The 12,845-nt window shown below is 45.3% G+C and overlaps 1 protein-coding gene, 1 long non-coding RNA gene and 1 pseudogene across 2 annotated transcripts in view; 2 read left to right on the top strand and 1 right to left on the bottom strand.

Annotated features, from left to right (window-relative positions):
* LOC139023161 (actin-binding protein WASF3-like) overlaps positions 1–1,232 on the top strand; it is a 3,844-nt gene extending 2,612 nt beyond the window's left edge. Inside the window, exons 2-3 of the mRNA XM_070435634.1 lie at positions 799–941; positions 1,112–1,232. Of these exons, the coding sequence (XP_070291735.1) occupies positions 808–941; positions 1,112–1,232 (255 nt within the window). The 5' untranslated portion in view covers positions 799–807. The remainder of the gene's footprint in view (positions 1–798; positions 942–1,111) is intronic.
* The window catches only part of LOC111953181 (actin-binding protein WASF3-like), a 15,415-nt pseudogene extending 2,739 nt beyond the window's left edge, over positions 1–12,676 (top strand).
* A 15-nt stretch (positions 12,677–12,691) lies between these two features.
* The window catches only part of LOC139023148 (uncharacterized), a 1,587-nt gene continuing 1,433 nt past the window's right edge, over positions 12,692–12,845 (bottom strand). Inside the window, exon 3 of the long non-coding RNA XR_011474299.1 lies at positions 12,692–12,733. This is a non-coding gene — a long non-coding RNA (uncharacterized lncRNA). The remainder of the gene's footprint in view (positions 12,734–12,845) is intronic.

The raw sequence follows: 12,845 nt of genomic DNA, 5'->3' as shown, positions 1-12,845 counted from the left end.
TTATCCCCCTCTCCCTAACCCTCTCTCTCACACCCTGTCTATCCCCCTCTCCCTAACCCTCTCTCTCACACCTGTCTATTCCCCTCTCCCTAACCCTCTCTCTCACACCCTGTCTATCCCCCTCTCCCTAACCCTCTCTCTCACACCCTGTCTATCCCCCTCTCCCTAACCCCTCTCTCACACCCTGTCTATCCCCTCTCCCTAACCCTCTCTCTCACACCCTGTCTATCCCCCTCCCTAACCCTCTCTCTCACACCCCGTCTATCCCCCTCTCCTAACCCTCTCTCTCACACCCTGTCTATCCCCCTCTCCCTTACACTCTCTCTCTACCACCCTGTCTATCCCCTCTCCCTAACCCTCTCTCTCACACCCTGTCTATCCCCTCTCCCTAACCCTCTCTCTCACACCCTGTCTATCCCCTCTCCCTACCCTCTCTCTCACACCCTGTCTATCCCCCTCTCCCTAACCCTCTCTCTCACACCCTCGTCTATCCCCCTCTCCCTAACCCTCTCTCTCACACCCTGTCTATCCCCTCTCCTAACCCTCTCTCTCACACCCTGCTATCCCCCTCTCCCTACACTCTCTCTCACACCCTGTCTATCCCCCTCTCCCTAACCCTCTCTCTCACACCCTGTCTATCCCCCTCTCCCTAACCCTCTCTCTCACACCCTGTCTATCCCCCTCTCCTCTCCTTCTCTTTCGTCCTCTCTCTCCTCTCTCTCTCTCTCCTCACGCTCTCTCTCTCTCTCTCGCTCGCTCTTTGTTTGTCCTCTCTTCTCTGGCCTCAGTTCTCTGCAGGACATCAACATGAAGAAGGCGTTTAAGAGCAGTACCGCCCAGGACCAGCAGGTGGTATCCACGAGGAGCGTTCCCATCCCTGTCAAGGAGATGTACAACCTGAGTAACAAACCTCCACCTCTCAACATCCTGTCCAAATATAGGTGTGTTCTCTCCCCCTCCCTTTCTATGATCTGTCTAACTCTCTACTACCCAGGGCAGTCTTAAACCAGAGTCAAATACCTCACCTGATCTTGTTTTGTAGTCTCATAGTGGAATGTTGTGGACTTCATTTCCCATAAACCCTGACCCGCATTTGCCCTTGACCCTGTAGGGATGACCACAAGGAGGGGCTGAAGTTCTACACTGACCCCTCTACTTCTTCGACCTGTGGAGAGAGAAGATGCTGCGGGACACAGAGGACAAGAGGAAGGAGAAGAGGAAAGACAAAGTAAGCAAAATAATCTCTCCCTTCTTCTCTTTCTTGTCCCCTCCGTCTCCACTAATACGTGTCTCCTCCCAGGAGCAGAAGCGTTGTGTGGACGGGACGTTGCAGAGGGAGGTGAAGAAGGTGCGTAAGGCTCGGAACCGTCGTCAGGAGTGGAATATGTTGGCCCTGGATAAGGAGCTGAGGCCTGACCACCACCACACACACTCGCTCCACCGGGGGGCACCTGCGAGGGATCACTCTCCCCTGAGATGAGCCAGTCCAAATACACACACAGTTACATACATATTGTATGATGAGGTCAATGAAAAGTTGACATAAAACAAAGATTCATTTATAAGATAACATATCAAATGTAAAAAAGTATGGAATAATTACTTTCTGTATAATACATTTCTGTATAGATGATATTACTCGCATGGAAATAATGTGTTTCCCCAGTGGAAATAATGTGTTTCCCCATGTGAAATACCCCACCTCTTTAAGGAATACTAGGATAGATAAAGTATTCTCTACCCCCCCTCCCCCTTAAATGAGTTAGATGCACTATTGTAAAGTGGTTGTTCCACTGGATATCATAAGGTGAATGCACCAATTTGTAAGTGCTCTGGATAAGAGCGTCTGCTAAATGACTTAAATGTAATGAATGAAATAATGTGTTTCCTCCAGTGGAAATAATGTGTTTCCCCCAGTGGAATAATGTGTTCCCAGTTGGAAATAAGGGGTTTCCCCAGTGGAAATAAGGGGTTCCCCCAGTGAAATAATGTGTTTCCCCAGTGGAAATAAGGGTTCCCAGGAATGAAGTGTTTCCCAGTGGAAATAAGGTGTGGTCCCCCAGTGGAAATAATGTGTTTTCTCCCCAGTGGAAATAAGGGGTTTCCCCCAGTGGAATAATGTGTTCCCCAGTGGAAATAAGGGAAGGTTTCATGAATAGGTCCCCAGTGAAATAATGTGTTTCCCCAGTGAAATAAGGGGTTGTCTGCCCAGTATGGAAATAAGGGTTTCCGCTTTACCCAGTGGAAATAGGGATAATTCTGATGTCCCAGTGGGATAATAATGTGTTTCCCCCAGTGGAAATAAGGGTTTCGCCCCAGTGGAAATAATTGCCGTGTTCCCAGTGAAATAGAGTTACCCTAGTGAAATATATGTGCTGTTTCCCCAGTGGAATATGAGTGGATGTTTTTCCAGTGGAAATAAGGGGTTTCCCCAGTGGAAATAAGTGGTTTCCCCAGTGGAAATAAGAGGGTTTTCCGTACCATGTAGTGAAATAATGTAGTTTCCCCAGTATGTGCATGAAATAAGTGTGTTTTGCCCCAGTGGAAATAATGTGTTTCCCCGTGTGTAGTGCCAGAATCAACTGGATAGTGTGTGTCCCAGTGGAAATAATGTGTTTCCCCAGTGGAAAAAGGGGTTTCCCCAGTGGAAATAAGGGGTTTCTCCGTAAGTGGAAATATGTTGAGTGTTTCCCCCAGTGGAAATAAGGTTTATTGCCCAGTTAGGATATAATATAGGGGTTTGCCCCCAGTGGAAATAATGTGTTTCCCCAGTGGAAATAAGGGGTTTCCCCCAGTGGAAATAATGTGTTTCCCCCAGTGGAAATAATGTTGTTCCCCCAGTTGAAATAATGTGTTGCCCTCGTAGGGTATAGAGGATGACATAGTATATCGTCCATCTTCATCTGCGCCCTCTAAATGCTGATGGTGGAGTGGATAATGTGTCCCCAGTAAATAAGGTTTCCCCAGTGGAAATAAGGGGTTTCGCCCCGTGGAGTATGGAAATTAATAACCTAGTCGGTCCGCAGTTTTCCTACTCGAGTCGTGACATTAAAGTCATGTTCCACCTCGAGTGAATAGTGAGATGAGTAGTGTAGGTGGTCACGCCCATATAGCCTAGGATCATCTCTCTATCTCACTGGCTCCAGTAGGATACTATAGAGGTGAGGTGTGCCCCCAGTGAAATAAGAGGTGTGTCTGCGCTCGAAAGGCTTGAGATCTCCATACAATAATGGCTGACTTTCCTCCCTAGGTGAGATAATAATGGTGTGGTCCCGTGCGCTCAGTGAGGGTAGTATTAATGCGCCTTGATTTCTCTAATCTCCATGATGTGGAAGGATAAGCGGGCGGTGTGGTAGTTACTCCCGCCATTATGTGGCCAACTATAAGTGCTCTATGATTCTCGCATCCAAAGAGGGGTGGGATTATGGATAATTTTTAGTCGCTGGTCAGCGTGTGTATCGATGGCACGATACTGTCACCATTTGCTCCTAACATTCTAGCTACTCCCTCGCGCTGCTGGTACGATTGTCGTGGTAAAGGTGGATATCGACCATACCTCAGTCTTCCCCTTTACTGGCCTTCTCATCATTTTCGGTTAGAGGGTGGTGTTAGAGGGGTGCGTCTGGTAGACCATACACCACGTAGTCAATACCATGTATCGGGCATCTACTCTCTCACTTCTCTGAAATCACGATGTTATCTCAGATGTGCGGTCTGCTCAGCCACATCGATCCTAGTCTCACATCATTATGGCCCGGCGTCTCAAATCTGATATCCTCGCGTCTCGTCTCCTGGCTGCTCAGCTGGGTGGAAGATACCTACTCTCCATTTTCATGCGTCCAGTGTGAGTATACGCCAACTAGTGCTGGGTTGACAGCATGGCCGGTGAGCTCAGAGTACCTAAGTACTCCATATAAACTCCTGCTCTGATATCGTCTCTACTGGTAGGTCGGCGGCACATGAGTTGCATACCGATGCCCCCTGAGCTGCCTCTCTCTATCTACCCATGGAGCTAACTAATCTGGATATGGGAGGTCTCAGGATGTATCCCTACGACCTGTGGACTACAGGTTCGGAATGGTGAGAATACTACGCCTCACAGAGTTGGCGTCTAAAATATCTGGACCTACTGGTGAACTCACTGGACATGAGAATTGAGAGTATGCGATAAATTGCACTCAAAAAAACGATGAACAATTTACAAAATTGACATTGCACAGGGACAGCCAAACAAAACCCAAACTCGGGTACGGCCTTTGTGTAGGCTCTGGCTCCGCGATCAGCCAGGGTTTTGTTGTAGTGTTTGTACAGATGTTTCTCACTTTGATGCTCTGAAGTCTTTAGATGAGTGCTGTGAGTGGATGAACTAAACAAGGCTGTTGCATTAGTCTATCCTACTGTGGCGATCCGATTTATGTGAGCTCTCAGAGTTTCGCGGGCATTTAAATGTACGTGTCATCCCAGTAGCTAAGCCAGTAGCTGCTACATGAGGTCTTACAGCATGCCCTCTGATAGCAGCTCTCAGGTCTTCCATCATCTCTTGAGTTCGTGATACGATTGACTGACTGTTCTCGTATGGATGCCTGCGCTATGCTCAGCTCCTGGGTGCGATATAATTGATCACAGTTCCTTAGTTCTGTTGTGATTGAACTTGTGCAGAGTGGATGTTGGGATGGTAGGATTATCATGGTTATATGTGAGATCATTGTATGAGTAGGATTGATTATGGTGTATATGTAGATTGTGGTATGGTAGGATTATTATGGCTATATTGTGAGATGTTGGTTGGTAGATTATTATGGTTTATGTGAGATGTTGGCTATGTAGGATTATCATGGTTATATGTGAGATGTTGGTATGGTAGGATTATCATGGTTAAATATGTGAGATGTTGGTATGGGTAGGATTATTATGGTTATATGTGAGATGTTGGTATGGTAGGATTTATCATGGTTATATGTGAGATGTTGTGAATGTAGGATATCTTGGTTAATGTGAGATGTTGGTATGGCTAGGATGTATCATGGTTATATGTGAGATGTTGGTATGTAGGATTATCATGCTTATATGTGAGATATTGGTATGTAGGATGTATCATGGTTATAGGTAGATTTGGTATGTAGGGATTATCATGCTTATATGGAGATATTCTCGCTCTTTGTTTGTCCTCTCTTTCTCTGTCCTCAGTCTCTCTGCAGGACATCAACATGAAGAAGGCGTTTAAGAGCAGTACCGCCCAGGACCAGCAGGTGGTGTCCACGAGGAGCGTTCCCATCCCTGTCAAGGAGATGTACAACCTGAGTAACAAACCTCCACCTCTCAACATCCTSTCCAAATATAGGTGTGTTCTCTCCCCCTCCCTTTCTATGATCTGTCTAACCTCTCTACTACCCAGGGCAGTCTTAACCCAGAGTCAAATACCTCACCTGATCTTGTTTTGTAGTCTCATAGTGGAATGTTGTGGACTTCATTTCCCARAAACCCTGACCCGCYTTTGCCCTTTGACCCTGTAGGGATGACCACAAGGAGGGSCTGAAGTTCTACACTGACCCCTCCTACTTCTTCGACCTGTGGAGAGAGAAGATGCTGCGGGACACAGAGGACAAGAGGAAGGAGAAGAGGAAGAACAAAGTAAGCAAAATAATCTCTCCCTTCTTCTCTTTCTTGTCCTCCTCCGTCTCCACTAATACGTGTCTCCTCCCAGGAGCAGAAGCGTTGTGTGGACGGGACGTTGCAGAGGGAGGTGAAGAAYGTGCGTAAGGCTCGGAACCGTCGTCAGGAGTGGAATATGTTGGCCCTGGATAAGGAGCTGAGGCCTGACCACCACCACACACACTCGCTCCACCGGGGGGCCACCTGCGAGGGATCACTCTCCCCTGAGATGAGGCCAGTCCAAATACACACACAGTTACATACATACTGTATGATGAGGTCAATGAAAAGTTGACATAAAACAAAGATTCATTTATAAGATAACATATCAAATGTAAAAAAGTATGGAATAATTACTTTTCTGTATAATACATTTCATTGCTATAGATGATTATTACTCGCATGGAAAAATGTGTTCCCCCAGTGAAATAATGTGTTCCCCCAGGAAATACCCCACCTCTTTAAGAATACCTAGGATAGGATAAAGTATCTCCTCCCCCCCCTCCCCCTTAAATGAGTTAGATGCACTATTGTAAAGTGGTTGTTCCACTGGATATCATAAGGTGAATGCACCAATTTGTAAGTCGCTCTGGATAAGAGCGTCTGCTAAATGACTTAAATGTAATGTAATGAAATAATGTGTTCTCCCAGGAAATAATGTGTTTCCCCCAGTGGAAATAAGTGTTTCCCCCATGGAAATAAGGGTGTCCCCCATGAAATAAGGTTCCCCAGTGAAATAATGGTTTCCCCCAGTGGAAATAAGGGTTTCCCCCAGTGGAAATAAGTGTGTTTCCCCATGGAAATAAGGGTCCCCAGTAAATAGTGTTTTCCCCAGTGGAAATAAGGGGTTTCCCCCAGTGGAAATAATGTGTTTCCCCAGTGAAAAGGGTTTCCCCATGGAAATAATGTGTTTCCCCCAGTGGAAATAAGGTGTGTTTCCCCCAGTGGAAATAAGGTTTCCCCAGTGGATAATGTGGTTTCCCCCAGTAAATAATGTTTCCCCCAGTGAAATAATGGTTTCCCCCAGTGAAATAATGTGTTTCCCCCAGTGGAAATAAGGGTTTCCCCAGTGGAAATAATTGTCCCAGTGAAATAAGGTTTCCCCCAGTGGAAATAATGTGTCCCCCGTATGTTTCCCCAGTGAAATAATGGTTCCCCAGTGAAATAATGTGTCCCTGAAATAATGTGTTCTCCCAGTGGAAATAATGTTTTCCCCAGTGGAAATAAGGGGTTTCCCCAGTGGAAATAATGGGTTTCCCAGTGGAAAATATGTGTTTCCCCCAGTGGAAATAATGTGTTTCCCCCAGTGAAATAAGGGTTCCCCCAGTGAAATAATTGTGTTCCCCCAGTGGAAATAAGGGTTTCCCCCAGTGGAAATAATGTTTTCCCCCAGTGAAATAATGTGTTCCCCATGAAATGAATTTCCCCAGTGGAAATAATTGTGTTCCCCCAGTGGAAATAATGTGTTCCCCAGTGGAAATAAGAGGTTCCCCCAGTGGAAATAAGGGGTTTCCCCCAGTGGAATAAGGGGTTCCCCAGTGAAATAAGGTTTCCCCCAGTGGAAATAATGTGTTTCCCCAGTGAAATAATGTGTTTCCCCAGAAAATAAGGTTCCCCCAGTGGAAATAAGGTTTCCCCCAGTGAATAATTGTTTCCCAGTGGAAATAATGTTTTCCCATGAAATAGGTTCCCCCAGTGGAAATAAGGGTTTCCCCCAGTGGAATAAGGGGTTCCATGAAATGATAAAATTTTAGTCTCTGTCAGCTGTTCAAGGAGACGTGACAGTCCTCTTACTCCCCTGCTGGACATTCTGTAAAATGTCTCCACCTCCCTCCCTTTCTCTCTCTTAGGGGTCTTGGGCCTGACCACCACCAACGCCACTACTCTCACTCAACCAATCATGCTGTCACGCCACACGTACCCGGCCCGCCTCCCAGTCTCCTGGCTGCTCAGCTGGCTGCTCAGGGAAACGCCACTCTGGACCATGCCTACAGGGATACAACCTGGGTCGCCCCCACAATGCTCCGCCCCTCTCCCTCCCATTGAGGACATGAATGATCCATACCCTACGACCTGTGGACTACAGGTCAGAGTGCACATGAATAAACACACTGGCAGACAGATTGATGCATAAATGCACTCAAATAAACATGAACATTCATTGACATGTGCACAGGGACACCAAACAAACCCACGTACGCCTTTTGTAGGGGCTCTGCCCCGACGCCAGGGTTTGTTGTGTTAATGTGCTATTGGTTTGGGTTAGATCTGATGATGAACAACAAGCTTTATTCTCTCTGGATGTTGAGCAGTTGGCTCTGTAATGTACTGTCATCCCATACAAGCCAAGTCACTCACTGGTACACACCCAAACACGGTCCTCTGCTTTGGTCTTGACATGACTCGTCTGTGACTGTCTAACTCTGGAATAAACATCCTGTTTTCTTTCTTATGAACTTGTCAGGATGTTGGTATGTAGGATGATCATGGTTAGTATGTGAGATATGTATGGTAGGATATTATTTATGGAGATGTTGGTATGTAGGATTATTATGGTTATATGTGAGATGTTGGATGGTAGGATTATTATGGTTATAGTGAGAGAGTTGGTATGGTAGGATTATCATGGTTATAATGTGAGATGTTGGTATGGTAGGATTATCATGGTTATATGTAGAGATGTTGTATGGTAGGATTATTATGGTATATTGTGAGATGTTGGTATGGTAGGATTATCATGGTTTATATGTGAGATGTTGTATGGTAGGATTATCATGGTTATATGTGAGATGTTGGTATGGTAGGATATCATGGTTATATGTGAGATGTTGGTATGGTAGGATTATCATGCTTATATGTGAGATATTGGTATGGTAGGATTATCATGGTTATATGTGAGATGTTGGTATGGTAGGATTATCATGCTTATAATGTGAGATATTGGTAGGTAGGATATCATGTTATATGTGAGATGTGGTATGGTAGGATTATCATGGTTATATGTGAGATGTTGTATGGTAGATTATCATGGTTATATGTGAGATGTTGTTATGGGAGATTATCATGGTTATATGTGAGATGTTGGTATGGTAGGATTATCATGTTATATGTGAGATTTGTATATCATGTTATATGTGAGATGTGGTATGGTATGTATCATGGTTATATTGAGATGTTTGTGTATGTTATTCATGTTAATGTGAGATGTTGGAATGGTAGGATTATCATGGTTATATGTGAGATGTTGAATGGTAGGATTATCATGGTTATATGTGAGATTTCGAATGGTAGGATTATCATGGTTATATGTGAGATTTGGTATGGTAGGATTATCATGGTTATATGTGAGATGTTTTTGTGGAGAGGCCAGTAACATATTCATATTTTTATTTCTGAAATGGTTATGATGATTAATATAATGTCTCATGTTCACCTCCATCTGTCCTCTCTCTCAGTATGGAGGGATATGGAAACGGCTCCCCTCCTCCTGCTCCTCTCATGCCATCTGCACAATCTGCCTTTGCCACGCCCCCGGAGGCCACTTCCTCTTCCAGGTCTAATGGATCAGCTGTGTCTATGCCCTCCCCACCGCCAATTGCTGGGTCGCTGGTGGCTCCAACTCCCCAATGCCTCCGCCCCTCCTCAGGCTCCTCCTACGCTACCACTCCAAGATGTCCTCCGTGCAGCACAATGCCCAGCCTGTTAATGATGCTCTAGTGATCTGCTGGCTCCCTACGCATGGTAAGACTGCCTATCTGTATCTAACCCACCTGTCTCTGTGGCAGAGCTATTCTTGTGTGGGTGTGTGTGTGTGTTGTGTTGTGTGTGTGTGTGTGTGTGGTGTGTGTGTGTGTGTGTGGGTGTGTGTGTGTGTTGTGTGTGTTTGTGTGTGTGGTGTGTTGTGTGTGTGAGTTAGTTTTGCATATCTGGTGCCCCGGGGGGGTGAGATTTCTCTTTAGGACCAATGGAATGATCTAAAATGAGCAAGTTGCGCCAACTTGGGCCATGCAAACCGAACCTTCCTTTTCTGTTTGACTGACTGGCTGGCGGCTGGCTGACTGACTAACACGTCTCTCTCTCCTGGCTGTAGGTATCTAGTTGAAGTGTATCTAACTGTCTCTCTCCTGCTGTAGGTATCTAGTTGAAGTATATCTAACTGTCTCTCTCCCTGGCTGTAGGTATCTAGTTGAAGTGTATCTAACTGTCTCTCTCCTGGCTGAGGTATCTAGTTGAAGTATATCTAACTGTCTCTCCCTGGCTGTAGGTATCTAGTTGAAGTGTATCTAACTGTCTCTCTCCCTGCTTGTATATCTAGTTGAAGTAATACTAACTGTCTCTCTCCCTGGCTGTAGGTATCTCGTTGAAGTGTATCTAACTGTCCTCTCCCTGGCTGTAGGTATCTAGTTGAAGTATATCTAACAGCTCTCTCCCTGGCTGTAGTATCTAGTTGAAGTATATCTAACAGTCTCTCTCCCTGACTGTAGGTATCTAGTTGAGTATATCTAACAGTCTCTCTCCCTGGCTGTAGGTATCTAGTTGAAGTATATCTAACAGTCTCTCTCCCTGACTGTAGGTATCTAGTTGAAGTGTATCTAACTGTCTCTCTCCTGGCTGTAGGTATCTAGTTGAAGTGTATCTAACTGTCTCTCTCCCTGGCTGTAGGTATCTAGTTGAAGTGTATCTAACTGTCTCTCCTGGCTGTAGGTATCTAGTTGAAGTATATCTAACTGTCTCTCTCCCTGGCTGTAGGTATCTAGTTGAAGTAATCTAACTGTCTCTCTCCCTGGCTGTAGGTATCTAGTTAGTGTATCTAACTGTCTCTTCCCGGCTGTAGGTATCTAGTTGAAGTGTATCTAACTGTCTCTCTCCCTGGCTGTAGTATCTAGTTGAAGTAATCTAACTGTCTCTCTCCCTGGCTGTAGTATCTAGTTGAAGTGTATCTAACTGTCTCTCCCTGGCTGTAGGTATCTAGTTGAAGTATATCAACTGTCCTCTCCCTGGCTGTAGGTATCTAGTTGAAGTGTATCTAACTGCTCTCTCCCTGGCTGTAGTATCTAGTTGAAGTATATCTAACTGTCTCTCTCCTGGCTGTAGGTATCTAGTTGAAGTGTATCTAACTGTCTCTCTCCCTGGCTGTAGGTATCTAGTTGAAGTGTATCTAACTGTCTCCTCCCTGCTGTAGGTATCTAGTTGAAGTGTATCTAACTGCTCTCTCCCTGGCTGTAGGTATCTAGTTGAAGTGTATCTAACTGTCTCTCTCCCTGGCTGTAGGTATCTAGTTGAAGTATTCTAACTGTCTCCTCCTGGCTGTAGTATCTAGTTGAAGTTATCTAACTGTCTCTCTCCCTGCTGTAGGTATCTAGTTGAAGTTATCTAACTGTCTCTCTCCCTGGCTGTAGGTATCTAGTTGAAGTGTATCTAACTGTCTCTCTCCCTGGCTGTAGGTATCTAGTTGAAGGTATCTAACTGTCTCTCTCCCTGGCTGTAGGTATCTAGTTGAAGGTATCTAACAGCTCTCTCCCTGGCTGTTAGATCTATTGAAGTATATCTAACAGTCTCTCTCCCTGGCTGTAGGTATCCAGTTGAAGAAGGGTCAGGAGCAGCAGGAACAGCAGGCTAAGAGAGAGCCTGTAGGGAATGACGTGGCCACRATCCTCTCCAGACGCATCGCTGTCGAGTACTCTGACTCCGAAGATGACTCAGAGCTGGAAGAGAACGACTGGTCCGACTAACACACACATCACTCACTCAAAAGCTGAAAAGCACATACATGTTCACTTCCACACAAAAACTAAACCACTAGATGGTTCACTGAGTGTACTAAACATGAATAACACATTCCTAATATCAAGTTGCACCCCCCCTCCTCCTTTTGCCCTCAGAACAGCCTCAATTCGTAGGAGCATGGACTCTACAAGGTGTTGGATGTCCTTTGGGTGGTGGACCATTCTTGATACACACGATTAAACTGTTGAGTGTGAAAAACCCAGCAGTGTTGCAGTTCTTGACACAAACCGGTGCGCCTGGCACCTACTACCATACCTGTTCGAAGGCACTTACATTTTTTGTCTTGCCCATTCACCCTCTGATTGGCACACATGCACAATCCATGTTTCAATTGTCTCAAGGCTTAAAAATCCTTCTTTAACCTGTCTCCTCCCCTATACCTACACCGATTGAAGGGGATTTAACAGGTGACATCAATAAGGGATTATAGCTTTCACCTGGATTCACCTGGTCAGTCTATGTCACAGAAAGAGCATGTTTTGTACATTCAGTGTATATACTGTCATTATAAAGAGAACAGTTGTCTATCATTTCCTCAAACTGCAGTGCATGCATAGTAAGCAGAATTTAGTGCATGTTTTGTTTTGTACACTCAGTGTACATATACCAACAAAACATAAACAAAAACACCCACATACAGGTGTATTTGTACATGATATAAGCTGGGTGACCCCTGGTCACATGTAGCACTGCTGGTAAATCAGACTCCTGCATCAGTGGCTGAAGGGTTCAGAACTGGAACTCTAGCGGTGTACTCAAGATACATACTATCAGGTTCAGCTGCTATACTGACACTAATTGCAACTAAACATTCAATTCAATACTATTACTGTTAACATTTTAAAACTCTCAAGCAATGCTCAGGGCATCTTGAATACACCCCAGGAGACCACAGTGTGTCTCTGTATAATATGTTATCCATAATAACACTAGTAAAGCCCTGTTTGTGGCACCCCAGGAGTGGCACTCATCTCATGTATAGTTACAGTCTTAATAAGGGCCTTACTTAGAGAACCTCCCCTTGGGAAGACAGTCTACGTCTTTTTTCTAATGTTTTTACTGGAACACTTAATCTAGGACTGAGACCAATTTTTATGTGTAGATTATAGCAACAGGAAGATGAAGAGAAGTCAGAAGAAACAGTGTGGACTGCTCTGGTCAGGGTAGCGTTCAGAAGGAACCGTGTGGACTGCTCTGGTCAGGGTAGCGTTCAGAAGGAACCGTGTGGACTGCTCTGGAAGGAACGTGTGGATGCTCTGGTCAGGGTAGCGTTCAGAAGGAACCGTGTGGACTGCTCTGGTCAGGGTAGCGTTCAGAAGGACCGTGTGGACTGCTCTGGTCAGGGTAGCGTTCAGAAGGAACCGTGTGTGACTGCTCTGGTCAGGGTAGCGTTCAGAAGGAACCGT

Source organism: Salvelinus sp. IW2-2015, linkage group LG27, assembly GCF_002910315.2.
Source record: "Salvelinus sp. IW2-2015 linkage group LG27, ASM291031v2, whole genome shotgun sequence".
Classification (NCBI taxonomy): domain Eukaryota; kingdom Metazoa; phylum Chordata; class Actinopteri; order Salmoniformes; family Salmonidae; genus Salvelinus; species Salvelinus sp. IW2-2015.
The sequence above is the reverse complement of the archived record's forward strand: the minus strand, read 5'-3'. Positions and strand labels throughout refer to the sequence as shown.